We start from the raw sequence: 21,785 nt of genomic DNA on the forward strand, positions 1-21,785 counted from the left end.
CTTCTCTTGGTCCAGCAGGGCACTCACCATGGGGGCCCCTCGGTGGCCGATGAGGAAGGGCTTGGGGCCCAGGTCCTTCTTCTCCATGATGCAGGGGGAGGAGATGGTGAGCGGGACCAGGTAGAGGGCAAACACCACGGCGAAGAAGATGCACAGAATGGCTACCTGGGAGGCTGCACACAAGGGCCATGAGCACAGCTGAGGCCACTCCCTGGTCTCCACAGGCAGCCCAAGGGCGGAGGCTGACCCCTCTGCCCTTCACCTGTCAGGATCTGAGGGGGTCGCTGCAACCAGGGGAGTCCAGAGCACCCACAGACAGAGGCGGGAGCCGAGGTGCTCAGGGTGAGCCCCACCCCACAGTAAGGCCTCTGATCCCCCACCACCCAGGTACATCCCCCAGGACAGTCCAACTGGGCCATACTCACAGGATCGCTCGGTGCGGGCGAACTGTCCAGCCACAATCCAGGAGAGCGCCGTGACTGCCACCAGGGCCCCCATGTGCAGGAATGGTGCTGTGCCCTGGGCCGGAAGGGGGACCGCAGGGCTCACACCTCCTCACCCCGTCCCCACCCGCCTCTAGCCGCAGCGGGTACTGGGTGTCCATCTTCAGTGGAGGAAACTGGGGGCCCTGACCGCAGGCTGCAACATACCGCCTGCCTCCGCCTTCTATATGACCCGAATCCCTTCTAGAAGGTGGGCACGATACTCGGGCACCTCTCTGGGGGCTGGCTCAAAGGGTGGGGTGCAGGGTTTGCAGGTGGGCACCTAGTACCACCCCCTGAATGGTCCCCCAGCATTTCCTCCACCAAAGAAAATGAAGAAATCAAAAGGTGCTGCCATGTTGAGGGTCCCAGGGCGGCAGCCCCCGCTCACCTGCAGGGAGATGAACAGCACCTCCCACTCGTCCTTCCACAGCTGGGCCATGGCCGACATGGCCACCACCGTGGCCACCAGGATGACCATCAGCCCGATCTGGAGCAGGAAAGCCACAGACAGAGGGTCAGAGAGCCACCGGGGGCCCGGGTGTCTGAGGGGGGAATTGAGGTAGGTGCAGGGCAGAGGGGAGGTGGGGAGAGGCGGGCCGGCAGAACCGAAAGTGCAAGCAGGGCCCAGGTGGGCAGACCCAGTGTGCAAGGGACTTGGGGGTGGTCTTCCCTCGGCCCAGGCCTGGCAAGAGCTCGCCCAGCCTTCTCAGCAAACTTCCACCTAACCACGTGCTTCCCAAACCTCCCTAGGACTAAAAAGGAGACTCAGCACCTCAAGAAACTGACTTTGGGGGCTGGAGCAATAGCACAGAGGGTAGGGCATTTGCCTTGCATGCAGCCGACCTGGGTTCGATTCCCAACATCCCATATGGTCCCCCGAGCACTGCCAGGGGTAATTCCTGAGTGCAGAGCTAGGAGTAACCTTTGAGCATCACCAGGTGTGACCCAAAAAGTAAAAAAACAAAAACAAACAAACAAACAAACAAAAACCCTGACTTTTTGCAAACAAACTGAAAGCAGCCCCAGCTGCACGAGGTGACGACTGCCTCCTGGGTCAGTCCAGCCTCCCCCTCAGCCTCCTCCCAGCCCCGCACCTGCGACAGAGGAGGAGAGGAGGGTGCAGCGCCCTGCCCAGGGCACCTCACACCTGGCCAGGCTCTCGGCTTCTTCTGCAGGCTGGGTGAGCTGCCAGGCAGAGTTCTGTGCCCACCTGTGCCTACCTGTGTCCAGGCCGCAGCTCATGCTCAGCCCCAGCTCCCAGGGTGCCCCAGCCTTTGGCAGGTCCCCGCTGCTGCCCGGACAGAGATCTTGGGGACAGATGGACTCTGAGGCCCTCCCCTCGACTCAGTGACACCTAATTTCCAGCTGCTTTTACCTCGGGCCCCTCTGGGCTCCTTCTACAGCTCTCCATCTAAAGCCCTCTTCCCCAGGCCCCCTGCAGGGGGCAGTCAGAGGCCCCCTGCTGATTCCAGCCCTGCTGTGTTCTTCCTGTGGCAGGGCGCAAGTCTGGGGTACCCAGCACCCAATGGAAGAGGCAGTAGTCCCCTCGGGTGCAACTAGGGGGGAGTTTCGATTTGTTTGCATCAAAAAAGTTGATTTCGAGGATGCACGGAGTCCTCTTTTTGTCCTGTATAGGAGACAGAGAGCTGGAGAAGTTTGGGAAGCCCGAGGTTGGGTAGAAGGCTGCTGAGAAGGTTGGGCCAGGCCTTGCCCGCGCTCAAGAACAACAAGGACGAGCAGAAACATCTAAATGCTAAACTAAACCATACCGAATGCTTTGTCGTCCTGGATCACATGGGTGGTGCTCGGGAGCACCTGACTCAGAGCTTTGGGAAATCTAGGGGGACCAGGAGGCGCTGGGGTCTCTACATTCACTCAGCCCACCGAGACATCTCTCCAGTCCAAAGATATTGTTTTTGAATAAAGTAGAGTGGACAAGGTTCTTGTTTTAAGTCTTACACAAAACTCCTGACCATAAAAAGAGATGAGTGTCTCATAGCCGTAAGAGAAAACAAATTCCTACAGCCCAAACACAAGAGCAAAGTCGAAAGGTGAAAGACAAACCAGGCAGAGCGATTTGCAGTTCATCAGCCAAAGGGCTAATTTTCTGAATCCATAAAAAGCTCCTGCCAACAAGCAAAACGCAAATCCCACAGCAAAATGGGCCAAAGATAGGAAGAGATGGTTTCTAGAAAAGGAAATGCTGATGACTCAAGCATTGGACTGGGAAAGATGCCGATCCACACAGAAGCGGGGAACCGCCACCCCGACTGCTCTGAGGCGCCCCTTTCACCCACAGGGTCGGCCAAAGTCAAAATCTTTGGAAAACATGACCGAAATCTTCCCACACTGTCAGGGAGGGAGAGGCGGGAGTTAGAGGCACCAACAGAGATTTCTGGGGAGGATGAAGGAGGGGCACCTGCAAGGAGGCAATGCGGCAAGAACTATCAAAAACGACAAAAGTCCCCACTTTAATCTAGCAGCTCCTTGCCCAGGTAAGTCACTGTTATACTGTCCTTGTGATGACCTGAATGTTGTAGAGGTCAGGCCCATCTCCAGGGGACTGGTTGGATTCCCGGGAAACAGGCTGGGCATGAGCAGAAGCCAGTCAAAGACCCCCAAGAATGCTCCTAATGTTACTTCTGGTGGTGCTAGGGGGGACCATATGGGGTGCCGGAGTTCGAACCTGCTGTACTATTCTGCCCATTGTACTATTGCTCCGGCCCCTCCTTATACACTTTTAATTTTGAACAATGTCAATATGTTAGTTGGTCAAAAATTGGTTCAAATACAACAAACAAAATAACAGCTAAGGATGGGGGCCGGAGGGATAGCACAGTGGTAGCGTGCTTGCCTTGCACACAGCCGACCCCAATTCCATCCCCGGCATCCCATCCCATATGGTCCCCTGAGTACTGCCAGGAGTAATTTCTGAGTGCAGAGCCAAGAATAACCTGAGTTTCACTGGGTGTGGCCAAAAAGTCAGAAGAAAAAAAAGAAGACAAAACAAAAACACGCACATGCCCCAGTCTTTTGAGACACGGCCCTAGACCACTCATGGTAATTTCTGACCATTTCTGTGCCTTCCCAGTCTGCATGCAACCCTCTGCCAGGCTCTGGGAAAGAGGAGATGGCCTGGCTGGTCATCCACCACCCACCCCTACCTTGGGCTCAGGGCTATCTCTCTTACTTGGTTTTGTCCCAGTCCTGCACCCATGGGGGGTCTCAGAGAGCTGACTCAGTCACATCCCTGTGCATGGTCCCCGTTTTGGAGTCAACCAAGAGGGAACTCCAGGCATAGAGAGATGAGCAGAGCCTGATGGAAGTCTGCAGGGAGCACCCTAACTGGGGAGAACGGGGATGGCGGAGTACTCCACCTAAGCCCAGGACCAGGTGACTTCATCTCTTCGCACCTAGCCTTCCCACACTGGAGAGCGAGGTGGGAGCAGTCCCCACAGGGCAGGGCTGCGGGGAGGGTGAATGGATGCATGAGGCTCAGAAAGCAGTACCTGGCGGGTGAGCAAGGCTGGGGGATGGACATGCACAGGCGCCGCCCCCGCACCGCGCCAGCCCCGCCCACAACCTAACCCTGCCCCTAGCCACGCCCTCACTCCTCCCGAAAGGCCACGCCCCTAACCACACCCACAGCCACGCCCTCTGCAATCCTCGCCATTGGCCACACCCAGACACACCCCAGCTCCCCCTTGGCTCAGCCCCGCCCCAGCCCCGCCCCGCCCACGCAGCCCTTACCTTGTGCAGCCAGTGCAGGTTCATCTGCTGCCCCACTGCGATGTGACAGAGCGCCAAGACCTGAGGGAGCCCACAAGGTGCCCATCAGGACCCTGCATCCCCCGCCAGGGGTTCCGGCGACAATGCAGCCCGAGCCTGGTGTGGCGGGACACTGGAGGCCCCCACACCTGCTGCCCTCTGTGCTGGCTGGCTGCGCTGGCCGCAGGGTCTGGCCGGATCCTCTCCCCGTGCCCCTGGAGAAGTCACTGTGCGGATCGGTGTTTGGGGCAGGGCAGGCTTGGCCAGTGGACTGAACCTCCGCCCCCGGGGAGGCCTGTCCAGCATGGAGCAGGACGTGAGTCTGAGCTTCAGTGACTGGGAGCAGGAAATGGGACTGAAGTTCTGGAAGAGGAAGTCTGCAGGGGTGCGGGGGGTGGGGCACAAGCAGGATGCTGCACCTTGGGGGCCCTGGTGTCCTGTGGAAGGCAGGGCAGCTCCTGGGCTTGGGGAAAGCCAGCTTTCTGCTTCAGGCCCATGAGGTTCCCCCCCCCTCTGAGAGGGCTGCCCACCCTCTGGACACCCCCATACCAGGAGGCCCGCGATGTACGTGAAGGCGGTAGCCGTGGTGAGGAGGATGGGCACGGACCAGTCGCTCCAGTAGCCCCTGTAGATGTAGAGGTGCCTGCGGGGAGAGGGCCCAGGGTCACATCTCCAAGGCTGCAGAGGGGCTGCCAGCTCTTGGCTCTCAGCGAGCAGGGCCTATGCCTCTGTGAGGCCCTTACCACACAGTGGACATCTGGGGATGCCAGAACACAGAGCCAAAGACCACCTTCCCTGCTGTCATAACACCCCCAAGGAGCCATCACCAAGATTTGGCTGACATGTCTATTATTTTGTTTGTTGTCTTGGGGGGGCACACTTGGGGTGCTCAGGGCTTACTCCTGGCTCTGCACTAAGGAATCACTCCTGGTGGGCTCAGGGGACCATAGAGGATGCCGGGGATCGAACCCGTTCAGCCATGTGCAAGGCAAATGCCCCACCCACTGAACTGTCATAGTCTGGCCTGACATGCCTGAAGTGGACACATCTGTCCCTTGTGCTTACATATTAGCATAAAGAGCAAGGCAGGACCCCTGCAGATACCCCTGCAGAGTCTAGGCTGTTGTGTGTTTGTGGGGTGCATGAGGGGTTCCCCTCTCCAGCTCCTGTGGAGGTAACAGACACCAAAGGTGGGGTCCATTGGTACTCTCATCTCCATTGCCAGGTGAGAATAGGGAAACTTGGGGTCAATCATGATATCCGACTGCTCGGAGCCTCAGTCTCCCCATATGTGGGGTGGGAACAGAAAAACGCCCTCCTGGGGCTCCTGAGGGTGCAGGAAAGTCACATATGGTCCCAACTCAGCCAATTCTCTGCTCTTTAACCTTCTGCCAATGGGACTCCTGAGGAACTGTGATTCTCACACAGCCTCAAGGCCTTCTGCTACTTAATGCACCTCGTGTAGCCTACTTCCGCCTAATGGCAATTCAGACTTTCCAATTATTTGCTATTATAAATAAACACAAAAAGAATAATTTTGTCTATCTCTCTCTGCATTACTAATCGTTTCCTTAGGACAGATTCTTCCAAGCAGAATTAAAGGGCCAAGGGGGAATGAACGCACGTTCTGTGGCCCCTGACACACTGGTAGATGGACCCCCAAAAAGACTGGACCAGCCACGTCCTCCCTGAACATGCAGGGAAACAGGCTTAGAGGAGGGAGCAACTTGCTTCAGGTTGTCTGGGAATCTGAGTGGGGGCCAGGTGTGCTGGCATCTTGGGAGCTGGCAGGGGGCCAGCAGAACCCCTGGGTCTCTGCCTGTCCCTAAGTCTTCACCCTTTGACTGCCAGAGAAAACCTACTCACTGAAAGTTGGGGAAACTGAGGCCCCCAAAGGCACAGGGCTCCTGGAACGTATTGGTCCTGCTTCTCACTTGGAATAAGACACCCCCCCCACCAACCCACCCATCCCATCTGGTTCCTGATCTCATCCTCTTTCTGCATGAGCAAATCCTAGGGCCTCCATGAGGGTACCATGAGGGTCTGGCCAGGGCGTCCTGTACTCCAGTGCTGCCTCCAAGACCGTGGAGGCTGGCTAAGGGAGCTTTGGGTATTAGGGGTCAGCATGAGGCCCCGGACAGCTCTCCTCTGCGGCATCCTTAGCCACCCAGTGCTGGGCAGTGCCTCTCTGGGGTCAACACGATGCACTTCCTGCCATGATCTGTCTGCTGTGTGGCTTTGGAAAGGTGACTCAACCTCTCTGAGCCTCAGGCTCCTCAGGGGTTCTCAATCTGTGATTTGGACACAAACTGGCGCTGTGGCCATGGGGGGTCCTGCCCATTTCTGGGCCTGGGTTCCCCCATGTGTATGTGAGGACAGAGAGCCTCTGGCTCCACACAGCTGTCTCGGGTCTGATCTGCATGGCGGGCAAGCAGGGAACGTTCCACTTCCCCGCCATGGCGCCACTACGTTGGACACGGGGGGGGATGAATAATTGATTTATGGCATTTAATAAAGGCCAGAGGCTGCCGCTGGGGCTCACTGGTGCTCCGGCTCGGCTTGCCGTGCTGCTGGGGACTGGCAGTGCCCTTTATTGTGCTCATTAATAACAGGGGCATGGTGCGGTGCCACGAGGGGGGGTGTCAGCACCCTCCACACCCCAGAACAGGGCCCCTCACACCACAGATGCTCCCCCGAGAGCCTCGTGCAGCCACAGGCACCCGGGGCTTCAGGCCACGCCTCCTGTGCCCACTTGGCTCAGGGACAGGCCCAGGACATGACGGGCACCGTGTATGGAGGAGAAGTCACAGGCTCGGCGGGGCCCAGGCCTTGCTCACAGCCACCCGGGCCCGAGTTTCCACCTTATTTTTACTCTAAGATATCTAGATCTCCGTGGGGTGCTCGGGGATCACGCAGAGCCGCAGCTCAGCCTTTGGAGCCCCTTCCCCAGCGCTGAGCGGAGATGCTGGGAACGGACAGCACCAGCACCGGGGCCGGGGCGACAGGACAGCGGGGAGGGCCCTGCCTTGTACTGTATGGGATGCCGAGGATTGAACAATCCTCGGCATCCCATACAGTTCCTGAACACCTCAGGAGTGAGTCCTAAGTGCAGAGCCATGAATAAGCCCAGTATCGCTGGATGTGGCAACACCCCCCGCCCCCCAAGAAAAGAAAAGACAGACCAGACCAGTTTGCCTCATTTTCCATGCCTGTCAGTGGAGGCATTCCCATTAGAAGGCAGGCATCACCGTCCCTGTGTCATCAGCATGAACAGGCCAGATCAGCCCAGTGACCTGCTGAGGGCCTGTGAGGTGGGTCTGGGGTCACCTCCGCCCCCAAGTCCTTACTGGGCCTGGGCATCACCAAAGGGGAAGCAGGCCAAGCCCAGGGGCAGCCCCAGGAAGGGTGCCCTGTCTTCCCCCCTGCACCTCGTTCTCCTCAGAGGAGCCACCGTGGCTGTCACAGCCCGAGGGTGCCACCCGTGAGCCCAGACCCCCGTGCCCACTTACCAGTTGAATTCATCGTAGTCATTGCGGACTTCCCACCAGAAGTAGAGCCAGGTGAGCGTGAGGCCGAAGGTGAGGGTGAGGAGCAGGAACCAGAGGCGCTCCCACTGGAGGGGAGAGAGCCGGTCAGCGGCGGGCACGGCTGCCCGCACTGTGGGGCACCGAGGCTCACGGGCGATGGAGAGCCTGCCACAGCTCAAAGCAGAGGGGAGCCTGGAGTGGGTCAGGGGCTGCCCAAAGGGGCACCCTCTTGCTGGCAGCCCGAGGCCTTTGCAATGGGCAGGAACGTGGGAGTGCAGTGCCCGCTCACCCTCAGCCTTCACGCGGGAAGATTGAGAAGGCAGCCCTCACCTCTCACCTCCCGCCTCCTCGCCTCACCTCTGCTGAGCCCAGAGGAGCAGAGATGCTGTGCCAAGGCCCACCACAAGTTAGCAGAGGAAAGAGGAGCATTCCACGCTGTGCTGGCTCTCTCCCCCCTCCCCCTCTCCCTCCCTCCCTCTTATCCTCTGTCCCTCTCTCACACTCCCCCTCTCCCTCTCACTCTCTCCCCCCAACAGTTCTGAGCGATGCCCCCCACTCCCGCCCCTCCAGGCTTCCCCCTGCGTTCTCTGGGACCCTTATCTCAGAGGCACACTGTCGGGACATCCTGCCCACGGGGTTCTGCTGACAACACCAGAACAAATCAACAAACAGCCCCAGAGTGGAAGTGGGACCGGGAGACCCTCACTGCATGGGGTGGGGGTCCCTGCTTAGCCCTGGCATCTCCTCCAGCTTCACCCCCTTCTGTTCCTCTCACCAGCTCCAGCTCCTGGAAGGACCTTTGTGCCCAGCGAGCCACGAACCCCAAACTCTCAAACCCTATTGGTCAATGAGAGCACCCGAGCACCTCTCCCTGGGGGTGGGCTTAGTGTGGGTGACAAAGAGAGCCAGGGCCACCCTGCTCTGAGCCCCAGGGTGACGGCACCCCACCCCATCCTCCTGATCCCTGCAACACCTGGGACGGTCCCACCCAGCTGGGCCTGGTGGGGCTGCCAGAAGCCCCGGGTTGGGGTCTGCGTCCTGCGGCTGAAGGCCAGGGCTGGTGCTGGGACACGGGCATGGCAGGGCTGGGGACACCAGGAATTGGGACGCCCCCACTCAGAGCTCTAGCTGAAATGGGGGCTGAGGGGGCAACTGAGGGGCCAAAGTCCTGGGAGCATTAGGGATATGTTACAACAAGCAATATAAAATAAGTAATTTCGTGCCTGGGAAGGGAGCAGGCCCGGGGCTGGGTGGGAAACGGGGCACTTTTGGCTGTAGGGCTGGGGCCGGAATACGGAAGACCTGAAACCCCTGTATTCTGAGCAACTTCGTAAATCACGGTGTTTAGTAAATCATGGTGTTCAAATAGAGCTTCATTCAAGGCAAAAATCAAAAAAAGTAAACTGCCGGCAGATTTTTTTTTTAAGTGCCAGGAGCTGGAAGCCAGAGGCCCCCCGGAGAGCCGGGAGGAAAGGCCCCAGCCCGGGGGAGGGAGGGAACCGGCTTCTCTGAAGGATGGAGCTGGAAGGAAGGGGAGGGAGGCGGGAAGGAAGCGGCGGCCGCTCTGCGACACGGGGCTGCGCGGGGCACGAAGGGCGCACACGCGGGCGCGCAGAGGACGGCTGGGCGCCGCGGTGAGTGTCACGCCCCGGTACGGGGGCTGGGGTGCTGCATTCGCGGCGTTCCTGTGGCTCCCAGAGAGACGAGACGCGGCAGCCTCCTGCCCCCTCCCATGCCAGCGAGTCAGACGGGCCAGGGGCGCAGTGGAGGCCCAGGTGGGGGTCCCCGGGGAAGGGACTGTACCGCATTTCCCGACAGCCCTCCTCAAGCCCGCCCTTATCCTGGGGACCTACGATGAGCCCAGCCCAGTCTGGGGGCTCTTCTCTCCTCTGTCTGGGGTCTTTCTCCCTCTGGAGCCTCCCCATCCCCCAGCACCCCAAGGTCTCCCTTCCCCGACTTTTGAATCCTGCGCCGATTCTTGGCCCCCACCCCCACAGTGCTGAGCCCGAGCCGAGGGGAGGAGCCTGGACGCCAGGGAGCGCCAGAGAGCCCCACACCGAGCGTGAGGACCCCGGCCCAGGGGGGCTGGTGTGCAAAGAAGTGTCACGTGGCACACCGTCGGGGCACACCAGGGACAGTGCCCTGGGAGGCCTTCTGGGCAGGGGTGGAGCAGCTGTCCGTGTGCCCCGTGCCGGTCAGGACCTGAGCAAGGGAAGAGGGGCCAAGACGCTGGACCAGCCAGCTTCAGGCCCCTGCTCCCCCTTCAAGGAAGGACGTGGTGACCCCACCTCCTTCCTCCCGGAGCTCTGCAGCCGCCCAGGGGCAGGTCACTGGTCAGGCAGTTCCTGAGCCGGACCTAGGAGCGACAGGTTGGGAGGATGTGCGTCTGTGGGCGCCAGAGCTGCTAGTCAGCAGGAAGGGGGCAAAGAACGTGATGGAGAAGCCCCCCAAGGCCCTGCCTCACCCCCTCTTCCTGTCCCACCCTCCAGAAGGCCCCCCAGGCCTCCCCCATCCTGTGTGGCTGGCTCTCCTCACTGCCTCCCTCCACTGTCATTCTTCCCCTCCTCCCCACCCCTCCCCTACCAGCCCCCCTCCCTCCCAGGCTGTCCTACCACTGGTCCCTGTCAGCCACCGCTGCTGCTGCAGAGACTTCCCCGAGTTGGGGGTGGGAGGAGAGAGCTGAGGAGCCCCTGCCAGTCCATACCCTGGGCAGGAAGTGCAGGCACTGCTGGCCCCCTCCCGCAGACGCTGCTCCTACTGCTGGGGGCACTGTGGGCTCCAGCCTCCCTCCCCAGCACCCAGCAGAGTCTGGGCCAGCACCTGAGTGCTGGAGCTAACAGGCTGCACGCCTATTCCTGCAGGAACCCCGCCGTCACCAGACCAGGGTTCCATGCCATGGCCCCTGCCCTTGTTCCTCCCCCGGAGACAGTCACCATGGAGATGCAGGACTTTGGGGGTCCAATCACATGGTGTTTGTTTTGTTTTTCATTTTGGGGCCACACCCAGCAGTGCTCAGGGCTTACTCCTGGCTCTGCACTTGGGAATCACTCCTGGGGGTACTCAGGGGACCCTATGGGATGCCGGGAATTGACCCCAGGTGGGCTGCGCACCAGGCAAACGCCCCCCCAGCTGTACTATGACTCCAGCCCCAGCAGACACATAGGGTTAGAGTTCCACGTGGGGTGGGTGAATGGGGGTGCCCTTGGGGATGCACGGTGACCTTGAACACAGGACCTTGGAAATGCCCGTCACTGGTCCTTCCTGAGCTTCCTGCTCTGTCTGAGCACGTTACAGACCTGTCCCTGCCTACCCAGGGTGCCAGGGCAGCCCTGTCACCACCCAGAGTCTGGCCGGCAGCAGGGCAAGATATATTGGACCCAAACAATGAATCCCGGGACTTGAATTCTGACCTTCCGCCCACCAAAAGCAGGGCTGGGCGGTCACCAGGAGTACCAGCCTCGGCTTCCTCTGTTCACAGCCCCGCTGACATCACCTCTGCCTCCGGGAGGCCCGCCAGGCCCTGGATTACAGATGTAAGCTGCTAGTCGCCAAATCCACAAGCCCGCCTATAATTATCATTTCGAGTCTGACAGCCCTTTAATTACGTGAAGACAGCGCTCCGGTCTCCCACCCCCTTACATCAAATCTCTCCTCCCCTGAGCAGAGGCAGGCAGGCAGCCACTCTAGGGGGCTGGGGGGGGGTTGCTTCCGGGAGCACTAGGGGGACACGGGGGTCAGTCCTGGCTCTGCAGGCTGCAGTCCCCTTCGGAGCAGGCAGGGGATGGAGAAGCAGACCCCACTGGTGACCCCGCCTGGCCACTGGCCAGCATGCAGAGCAAGCCTGGTGTGAACCTGCCGCAGCATCGAGGCACCCTCTCCCTGCCTCGGTTCATCACTTCCTCCCCACAGCTCTGCAAAGTGGGGGGGGAGAGTTGGAGGCGGGCCAGGCTCAGAGAGAAGGAGCCGCCTGAGGTCACCGGGGGCAGGCCTCCCGAGCACCAGACTCACCTCTGTGCCCCTCCGGCACCCGCCGCTCTCCCAAAGCAACAAAGAGCAGCTCCTGTAATTATCCCTGTCTGACCGAGGCGGAAACCAGGCTCCCAGGGCCCCGGCCCGGCCCCACTGCCCTCCTGGTGCCAGCAAGTCATAGAGGACACCGGGGCAGGGCCTGGACACACAGAGGTCCCCTCACCTCATCTGCACCAGGTCCAGTTAAGAAATAGAGGGCCCAGAGTGACAGGGCAGTGGGAAGGATGTCTGCCTTGCACGTGGCTGACCCCAGTTCGATCCCTGGCACCCCACTGCCCCCCCCTGCCCCCACCCCCGAGCACCACCAGGAGTGATTCCTGAGTGCAGAGCCAGGGGTGACCCCTGAGCATCATTTCTGGGTGTGACTCCGAAACAAGCAGAAGAAACAGAGAGACTGTGCTGGGTCCCCCAATAGAGGAAGGTTCTGGAACAGAAGCATAGGACAAACACATGGCCAGTAGGTGCAGGGATGAAGGAGGATGTGCCAGATGGACACCTTCCTGGTAAAGGATGGAGACTAGCCTCCCTCCTTCATATTCCACAGCAGACAAAAATCTCAGCCAGCAAAATCCCCTTCATTTCCCCGCCACTGCCCTCTGGTAGCCGATCACATACACGAGTGCTAAGCCCTGAACACTGGCAGATGCATCCCGCCTGGGTCCCCTCTGAGCAGCCCACAGGCAGCGCCACTCCTTGGAATAAGCCTGGAGAATGGGGCCGCCTAGAGGCGTAAGGGGAGTGAGGGACCCAGGGGCAGTCTGGAGGGCTTCCTGCAGGAAGAGACCTCTGCAGCAAAGCTGGATGGAAGGGGCTTTCTGGGACGTGTTTAGGGAACTGTTTGAGGAAGTGGTGTTGTAAGGGCACAGAGCTTGTTTGGAGGAACAAAGTCCAAGAACTGGTTTTCACATATATTGTATGTTTTTTTCCCTTTTTTTTCTTTTATTGTTTGATTTTTGTGTATTTTTAATATAAAATTTGAATACGATTAAATCCTTTTCTTTTTTCCTTTCACATGTTGTCTTTGGGAAAGTAGCCTAAGGTTATATATTGAAATCATATTTTATAGCGGCTATTTCTTGGTTCATGTTTACTTTACCATCTGTAACCCGCCCGTCTATACATATGGATGTGTACGTGCAGAGGGGAATTTGGAAGCCTTTTTCCTAAGGCATGAAGATTAGAATTTTTACTCTCTCTCTCTTTTCAAATTGTTTGAATTTTCTCAACAAATGTGTGCTTCCTAAATAGGGAAAAAAGAATCACAAAAAATGGGAAAAAAGGAACCTACTTTAATACTTTAATCCATCTGAAATTTATTTTGATTTGAGATAAGAGGTAGGGATAGAATTTTTTGTTTTTGTTTTTGGTTTTTGGGTCACACCCGGCAATGCACAGGGGTTACTCCTGGCTCTTCACTCAGGAATTACCCCTGGCGGTGCTCAGGGGACCATATGGGATGCTGGGATTAGAACCCGGGTCGGCCGTGTGCAAGGCAAACGCCCTACCCGCTGTGCTATCGCTCCAGCCCTGGTAGGGATAGAATTTTTTCCTTTTTTTTTTTTTTTTTGCTTGGTATTTTGTTGTTGTTGTTGTGGGGTCACACCCAGCGATGAACAGGGGTTACTCCTGGCTCTGCACCCGGGATCGCTCCTGGCGGTGCTCAGGGGGCCATATGAGATGCTGGGGATCGAACCCAGGTCGGCCACGTGTAAGGCAACACCTTCCCCACTGTGCTATTGCTACAGGCCCAAGAAACAATTTTTCTTTCACCAAATGGCTGCTGGGTTTCCCTGTGTCATTGGACACATTTGCGACAATTTCTGCACCTGTTTCCTGTGGGGAGCACTCCCAGATGCATGAGGACGGGCTGGACCTTCTAGTCTGTTCCCAGCCAGCCCTCTCCCCTGGGTCCACTCCTGCCTGGTGGCCAGCACTGGCCCCGCGTCACCCAATGTCCCAGAGTCTGTCCGTGCCCTCAGCGTCGCAGAGCTCTGTGGGGGGAAGCAGTTGGAGGCTTGCCTGCCCCCCGCTCCGAGTGTGCCCACCTGCAGACCTGCTCCCCGCCACGGTCCAGACGGGGCTGGAGACACAGGAAGACGCCTAGAAAATGTCAGCTGGCGGGCGGGAAGTGGCGGAAGGAGGAGAGGGCAGGTTTTGGCAGGATCCCCCAGGAGATTTGGAGGATGGGGCGCCCCGGGCAGCCGGACACGGATGCATTAGGGCCCAGCAGGGGAAGGGATTAGATCCACCCCGGCCAGCTCTGCACGGCCTGAGAGACTGGATTTACTTTTCTGGGCTACGTACGGCGAGTTTCTATATGCCCTTGCTTCTGACGCAGTGCACACAGCCGTTCACTCGGCACGGAAGGGGCCTCAGTACCCCACTCGTCCCCAGCCCTGCCCGAGGGGAGTACCAGCCCAGGGGGCACAGTGCCCCAGAGTTTGGGACCTTTGTGGGCGACTATCCCAGAACCCCACCGAGGGCCCAGCCCCTAAAGGAGCCCCATCAACAGCTCCTGATCCGTCCGCACCCCCTCAGCAGGTGCTCAGGGCAGCCCCAGAGCCTCCTAAGCCGGGCTGGAAGGACCCCCCACCCCCAGCTTGGATGGCCACACGGGGCACCCTCGATGCCAGGCAGCCAGGCACTCAGCAGGGTGCGGAGTTCCCGGAAGCCCAGAGCTGGCATAGCCTTATTGCAGAGATAAATCCTCAGCTCTGGGTGCTGCAATCAGCCGTGCTGGGCCAGCCGCCCTCTCAGCGCTGTAATAATATCCTCTCCCATGTTCTCCTCCTCCGGCAATGCCGCGAGCTTGAAAAGCATTAAGGCAGTGCTCCCAAATGGCCATTCTGCCCCCCAGGGGGCATGAAAATGATCTAGGGGATTGGGGGGTAGGAGCAGCCTCAGAGCAGCTGTGGGAGGAGGGTTCTGTTCCTGCACTTCAAGACGGTATATTTTGTTTCGTTTTGTTTGGGGGGCCATACCCAGTGGGGCTCAGGGTTTAATCCCGGCTCTATGCTCAGGACTCACTCCCTGTGGGCTCAAGGGACCATATGATGCAAGGATTGAACCTGGGAGGGTTACATGCAAGGCAAGAGCCCTGCCCTCTAGACCATCTCTCCAACCCAAAGCTCTCCAGGGGGCTCTGAGTGGTTTTTATTTGGGGGGGGCAGGGACTGGAAAGAAGACAATCAGCCACGCAGGTTTGGGATGGAATGTCACCCCTTTTCAGAAGTGGGAAACCCACAGCTCGGAGCCCGAGAAAGCCCTGGAGAAGGGCAGGGCCAGCTCTGCCCACGGCTGGACTCTCGGACAGGAGGCGGGATCTCCTGCCCATCGCTGAGACCACGGGGCACGCACACTCTACGGGCCACAGGTGGAAACTGAATGAAGGGGGGACACAGCCTGGCACCGTCAGTATGTCCCTAGAACCCCTGGCTACAGCCTCAGCCCTCCCCACCTCTGTCCCAGCCGCACCCTTCCCCTGTACCCCGGGACCCAGGCATTGGGGCAGGGAGGCTGCTCCAATCCCAGCACCTACAGCCCGTCAGAGCTTGGCCTTCACCACTTCCCACTGGGCTCACACATGGCCCAGGGCTGGGGTGCTGGCCGGGGGCGGTGCCCACTCTGCCTTCAGCTCTGTGGCTCGAATAAATCATTTCCTGGAGCCCCAGCATGAGGTGCAAGGGGTCCAACAGACTTCCAAGGCCCCCTCCAAGTCACAGGTGGTACAGAAGTCCAGGAGGTCTGTGGGCACCTGACCTCTGACCCGGGGCACAGAGGCGGGCACCTCCTCCCACGGCTACAGAGGGCCCCGTGGGGATGGCCTGAGAACTGCCTTCTGCCCTACCAAGTCCTTAATTGGCAGTATTAGAGTAATGAGTCACAGACAACAACCGATTAATTATCCCCCGGTTATAAAAAGCTCTGGTCCCCTTCCTAGCTTTGGAGCGAGGCAAGAGCTCAATCCTGCCTCCAGCTTGGGGCTCCCTCCCGGGGCAGGCGAATAGGCCATGCACACCCCCTCCCAATCCCCCAGCCTCCCGCTTCCTGCAGGATCAGGGGTGTGCTGGGGGAGGGTCCTGGGGGGTGTGGGCGGTCAGCTGGATGAAGGGGAGACACATCTCTTCCTCTCCTCCACTATCTTGAACTCCCCTCCCCCGCCCTGCAGGACCACAGCCTCTGCCAGAAACTGGCCTGGAGACCCCCGCCTGGCCCCCTTGCTCTGCACCCAGTGCTCCTCCCCTCTTGCAGGCATCTGCTCATCTTCCCCCACCCCTCCTTGTTTGCATCTATCTTCCAGTGAGCTCCCCCTAAACACCGAGACCTCACCCCAGCATCCTGCTGCAGGTGATTATATAAGCAGGGCGACAGACGTTCCCCAGACACTCACTCCCCAGCCTCTGCCCCCATTACACAGATGTCTGGTTTCTCTGGCCGGCCTGAGCCTCTGATTCGAGTCAACTTCTCTGAGGTGGGAGGTACAGGGGCTTCCTGGAGAGACCCCGGGAGGTGGCTGTTATGGGGGAAGCAGCAGCCCATGTGTGCCTCGGAGAGCACTGCAGGTGCAGGGAGCAGGGGTGCAACACCCCAACTGACGGAGCGCAGCCCAGTGTGCCAGCCACAGCCGGTGTGTGACCCGGGTGAGTGCTACAGCGAAACCCACCCCAGCCAGGCCTGTGTGAGAGCCGTGGGGGGCACCTGGTCCCGACCCCTGCACCTTCACTGTGCCAGCCCGGGGCTCTGGCGGGTGCAGGCAGCTAGCCCCATGCAGAGCCCTGGAGAGCAAACAGAGGAACAAGAACTGGAGTGAGGGGGGCAGCAGGAACCTGGGGGATGCAGGGGGTGGCTGGGACGGGGAGGTCACTCTCCCCGTACCGGGAATCTCAGGGTCACCAGGGGGTGAGCTCAGCCCTGCCACTCTGAGCTGCTGAGAAACCTCTCCCTTACCCCTGCCACCTCTCCCCTACCCCTGGCTGCCCCTCCTGCCGCCCCCCCTTGCCCCCCCTGTGATTGTCCCTCCCCTCGGGAGCCCACTCCTGCCTGACCCCACACCCGGCACCTCTGAACCCGGCACCCGCCGGTCCTGCCCAGCTCTGGCTCCCTCTCAGCTCCCACTGGCCCCGGGCCACCTCTTCCTCCCCAGGCCTGTGTGGGCCACAGCCCAGACCCTTTACCCTCTGCTCCAAGGCCTCTGCTGGCCGGCAAAGGGGAGTCACTCCTCCCAGGCCCCAGCCTGAGGAGCTCAGAGGGGCTTGGGGGGCCTCAGCTGCACCCCTCTTCCCCTTCAGAGCCCCAGGGGCTCAGGAATGGCCCTGCAGAGCTGGTCCCCTTATGTCCTGGGAGGCTGCCACCCGCCCGGCACCTCTTTGGGCAGGACGTGCCTCCGGCCACGGGCGAGGAAGCTCACGTGGGCACCAGGAGCAGAGGCACCCCGAGCCCACGTGGGAAGGCACGGCTGTGAGGGCACTCTTCCCCCGCCCGTGGTCCCCGCCCGCACCTGCTCCAAGCCTGGGGCTGACCCAGCCTCAGTTTGATCAGTTGCCCCCTCTGTGCTGTAGGTCGCAGAGGCGGAGAAGCAGGCCTGGGCCCCCGGTGGGTCTGCTCGCCTGAGGGGTCGCCAGCCCTGCGGCTCCAGTCAGCCCAGTCCTGCCCCTTCCAGAAGCAGTGACAGACAATGGGCAGACAGGGGACCAGCGTCCACAGCCCGGGGACCCTCGGCGTCAGGCCCTGCCCCCTCCCCGCCCACGGCCCAGGGAGGCAACCGGCTTCTTGGTGCCGACAAGCAGACGCGGGGGCAGGAAGGCTGTTTCCAGGCAGCAAAGCTTTAAGATAAACACCCTTTATCTCTCTCTGAAACTCCTGGAGGAAGTGGGTTTCTTTAGAGAAGAAATGGGGCACCCCGGGACAGGACAGTGGCACCGGCCGGGGCCCACACTGAAGGGGCCTCTCTGTGTCCCAGCGAGCACCTGCTACCAGCTCCGGCAGCCCCAAGGCTCAGGTGACAGGGCTCTGTGCATCTGGGGGCGCCCTCCCTCTGGGGAGCCCCTGCTCACTCCCCAGCACAGCCTGGCCCACAGCGGGGCTGACATCGGTAAACGCCTTGGACAGAGGGGTGGGGGGAGGAGTGCTCAGAGCTGCTCTGGGCACTTGACAGGGAGCAGCTGAATCCCAGAAGAGGCTTGGCTGAGCGCGAGCCCCACCAGACGGAAGCTGCCCCTCCCGTGCCCGGCTCACCGCGGTGGTGTCATCGTGGGAGCGCTGGTAGCGTTTCCAGCGGCAGCCGTAGATGCCCGTGAGGCAGGAGAGACACAGCTGCGGCTCGTAGTACTGCAAGGGCTGGTGTCTCACCATGCTCGTGCCAACGCCCCGGCCCGGCCCTCAGGCGCCCATGGAGGCCCCTGGCGGGTCCTGCAGGAGAAAAGGAGAAAGAAAGTGGTGGGCAGTGAGGCAGGAGACACAGCGCAGACTCTGCAGGGACCCCCTGGCATGCTCCCCTGCCCCCTCTCCCCCCGTCTCTCCCCTCCTGCCACCCTGGCCAGCTCACTGCTATGTCCTATCCTGTCTTGGGCCTGGAAAGTTCTTCCCTTCAAACCTTCAAACCTGGCACAGTAGGGGCCGGAGGGATAGCACAGCGGGTAGGGCGTTTGCTTTGCACACAGCTGACGTGGGTTCAATCCCCAGTACCCCATGTGGTTGGTCCCCTGAGCCCTGCTAGGAGTAATTCCTGAGTGCAGGTTCAGGAGCAACCCCTGAGCATCCGTGGGTACTGCCAGAAAAACAACCAACCCTTCGAGACTCTCCCCCTCCCGCCCCAGGTCCTTGCTCCTGGTCAAGCCTTCCGGAGACACATTTGCCAGCTCACCTCTGTGAAGCGGCAGCCCTCAGCCTGCCTCAGCCATCACAGCTGCAGTTTCTCAATCACGCTTTCAAATCTATTATGCATCTTATCTGCCTGCCCATAACGCAACAGTCACAGAAGCAAAGATTTTTGTTTTGGGGTACTACACCCGGCGGTGCTCAGGATCACTCCTGACAGTGCTTGGGAGAATATACGGGGTGCTGTGGATCTGCAAGGCAGACACCCCACCCACTGCACCATCGCTCCAACCCTGGATTTTATGTTTGACTCCTGCTTACATCCTCAAGAACTAAAACAGGGCCGTGCAGATAGCACAGTGTCAAAAATACGTATTTTTTGCATGTGTGCTTTCGGGTTGTGTGTGTTGGGGGCCGGGGGCTCCACACCTGGCAGAGCGCAGGGGTACATCGAGTCTGGTGATCAGACCTGGGCTGCCCGCAGGCAAGCACATGTTCCAGCTTTTTGAGCAATCTCCCCGGTACCCCCCAATAAAACATTTTAAAATAAACGATCATGAAGCTGACATGCACCGAGGACTTAAGAAACAGCAGGTACAGTCTGACCCCGTGGGTTCACCTCATCTCATCCCCACAAGCAACCCCCAAGTGGCAGGTGCTGTGCCCCAAGCCCATGTGACAGATGAATAAACTGAGGCTCAGAGAAAGAAGGGGGCAGTGCTTGGGCCACGGCCACACCACTGGGGGTAGCTGGTCCTGCTCTGGTGCCCCACAGTGCTCATTCCTCAGGGCTCAGGGAGGCCCTGGGGAGCGGGGACACCACGGGAGGGGCTGCTCTTACAGGTACAAGTACCCCAGCTTGGCAGCTGGGGACACTTGCTTAAGTTTGGCCACTGACCACTGACCTCCCATGGCCTGTGGCCCCGGCTGATGGGCAGTGCCACTGTTCCTGTTGTCCCATTAACATAAGGAGCCTGGGCAGCCAGTGATTTGCCCCAAGTCAAGACCCAGCCCCTGCGCTGTGAACGGAGAGGTCCAAGCTGTAGGTCCCCCACCCCAGGCTAAGCTGGGGGTGATGTGATGTGGACAGACACTGTCTTCCCTAGCTCTCAAGAGGGAAGCAAGCAAGCGCTGACCACCAGAACCACTGTGGGCACCGACACTCGCTCACTCGGCTTACCTGGGGTAAGGTTGATTGCTTCCACTCAGAAAAAACGGACAGGCCTTAAAATTCTTTTCTTTTCTTTCTTTCTTTTTTTATTTTTTGAGGCCACACTTGACAATGCTCAGGGTCTACTTTTTTTCTTTTTTGGTTTTTAGGCCACACCCAGTGACCTCAGGGGTTACTCTTGGCTCTGAACTCTGCACTTAGGAATTACTCCTGGTGGTTCTTGGATGATTCCCGGGTTGGAATTGAGAATCGAGCTTGGCCGCATGCAAGGCAAAATAATATATTTATACGATGGCCCCAACTGGGGTCTACTTCCATGTCAGAGATGGTGCCTAGTGGTACTCTGGGAACCATACAGTGCCAAGGATCAAACCTGGGCTCCCTGACACAAAGCCTAACTTTAGCCCTTGAAGCATCTCTCCAGACCCCAAATTCACCCTTTCAAAGTGGACGATCCAATATTTAGGATGTTCAGTTTTTGGTAGAGTCACAAAGGTATGTGAGCAGTAGCGCCATCTAATTCCAAGGCATTCTCATTCCAACAAAAAGGCTCACACCTGTTAGCACGCGCGCGTGCGCGCGCGCGCGCGCACACACACACACACACACACACACACGCATGCACGCACGCATACAGACACCCCACTCAATTGGCATGGATCTGCCCATTCCAGACCATTTCTATACGTGGATCAGATGACAATCATAAAGCCTTTGCAGCCGGCTTCTCTCACTCAGCATCATGTCTGTTCTTGTCAGTTTGGGGGACACACCCAGTGCTGCTCAGGGCTCTGTCCCCAGGGATCACTCTCCTGGTGGTGCTCAGGAGACCAGAAGGGATGCTGAGGCTCGAACCTGGGTCAGCTACGTGAAGGACAAGCGCCCTACTTGCCACTATCACTCTGGCCCCTGGGTTTGATTTCCAGGCCCGGTGGTGCTCTGGGACCATGCAGTGCTGGGGCTCAAATCTAGGCTCCTGCATGCACAGAATGAGCTTAGTCCTTTGAACCATCTCCCTGGCCCTGCCCTTCAAGTTTCACCCATGGTATAACATGAATCAGCACTCCATTCCTTTTCAGGGCTGAATAATATTTAATAGTATAACAAACCTTTCATTCATTCATCATTTGATAGATATTTGAATCAATACCGCACTGCAGGTTGGGGGGGGGGTGGTCCAAGGAGAGCACAGGGGACTTGAGCACCTGTACAACATTTGTCCCAATTTTAAAGATCAGATGGTTCAATGCTTAGGACCAGTGCTGTAGGGTGGAGGTGGAGGGGGCTTAGGAGGCCATGGGGGAGTTGAAGACCAAACTCAGGGCCTGTGCATACAGGCACCAGACCTGAGCTATTGCCTCGGCCCTAGCACCACTTTGGTGAATGAACGTTACTTTGAACACCTCCCTTTTTTTTTCTTTTAAAAACATGGACCTCTTCACAAATCTGCATGTTGTCCTTGCCCAGGGGCCACGCTAATCTTCTGTGTGTTGCTCCAATGTCAGTATATGTTCTGCTGAAGGAAGCATGTGAACATTTTTGATGTACTGAATTATGTTTTCGTTTCTCCTGTGTGCATACAGTGGGATAGTAATGCTGGGTCAGAAGGTAACTCTTTGTTTAACCTGCTTTTGTTCTGTTTTGTTTTCATGTCACACCCAGCAGCACTCAGGGCTTGCCCTGGCTCTGTGCTCAGGGCTCCCTCCTGGTGATGTCAGAGCACCATCTGTAGTGCCGGGATCAAACCAGTCAGCCACATGCAAGGCAAGTGCCTTATTTCCTGTACTATCTATCCAGACCTATACTTAACTCCTGTTTGTTTTGGGGTCACACCCAGTGATGCTCAGGGCTTACTCCTGACTCTGCACTCAGGAATTAGTCCTGGTGGTGCTTGGGGGACTATATGGGATGCCAGAGATTGAACCCGGGTTGGCCACATGCAAGGTAAATGCCTTACCTGCTGTACTATTGTTCCAGCACCCTCCACCC

The 21,785-nt window shown here is 58.8% G+C and overlaps 1 protein-coding gene and 1 non-coding gene across 3 annotated transcripts in view; both read right to left on the reverse strand.

Annotated features, from left to right (window-relative positions):
• Positions 1-21,785, reverse strand: part of GDPD5 (glycerophosphodiester phosphodiesterase domain containing 5) — a 73,638-nt gene that overhangs the window by 14,307 nt on the left and 37,546 nt on the right. For both annotated transcript variants that reach the window (XM_055120432.1, XM_055120431.1), the window contains exons 3-9: positions 18,044-18,217; positions 7,763-7,866; positions 4,803-4,896; positions 4,236-4,295; positions 874-972; positions 426-519; positions 28-173 (exon numbers count right to left, since the gene is read on the reverse strand). In XM_055120432.1, coding sequence (XP_054976407.1) covers positions 28-173; positions 426-519; positions 874-972; positions 4,236-4,295; positions 4,803-4,896; positions 7,763-7,866; positions 18,044-18,160 — 714 coding nt within the window. In that variant the 5' untranslated portion in view covers positions 18,161-18,217. The remainder of the gene's footprint in view (positions 1-27; positions 174-425; positions 520-873; positions 973-4,235; positions 4,296-4,802; positions 4,897-7,762; positions 7,867-18,043; positions 18,218-21,785) is intronic.
• LOC129400500 (U6 spliceosomal RNA) lies at positions 21,219-21,323 on the reverse strand. The gene has a single exon (XR_008627732.1). It is a non-coding gene; the product is annotated as a U6 spliceosomal RNA (small nuclear RNA).

This window comes from Sorex araneus, chromosome X (assembly GCF_027595985.1).
Source record: "Sorex araneus isolate mSorAra2 chromosome X, mSorAra2.pri, whole genome shotgun sequence".
NCBI lineage: Eukaryota > Metazoa > Chordata > Mammalia > Eulipotyphla > Soricidae > Sorex > Sorex araneus.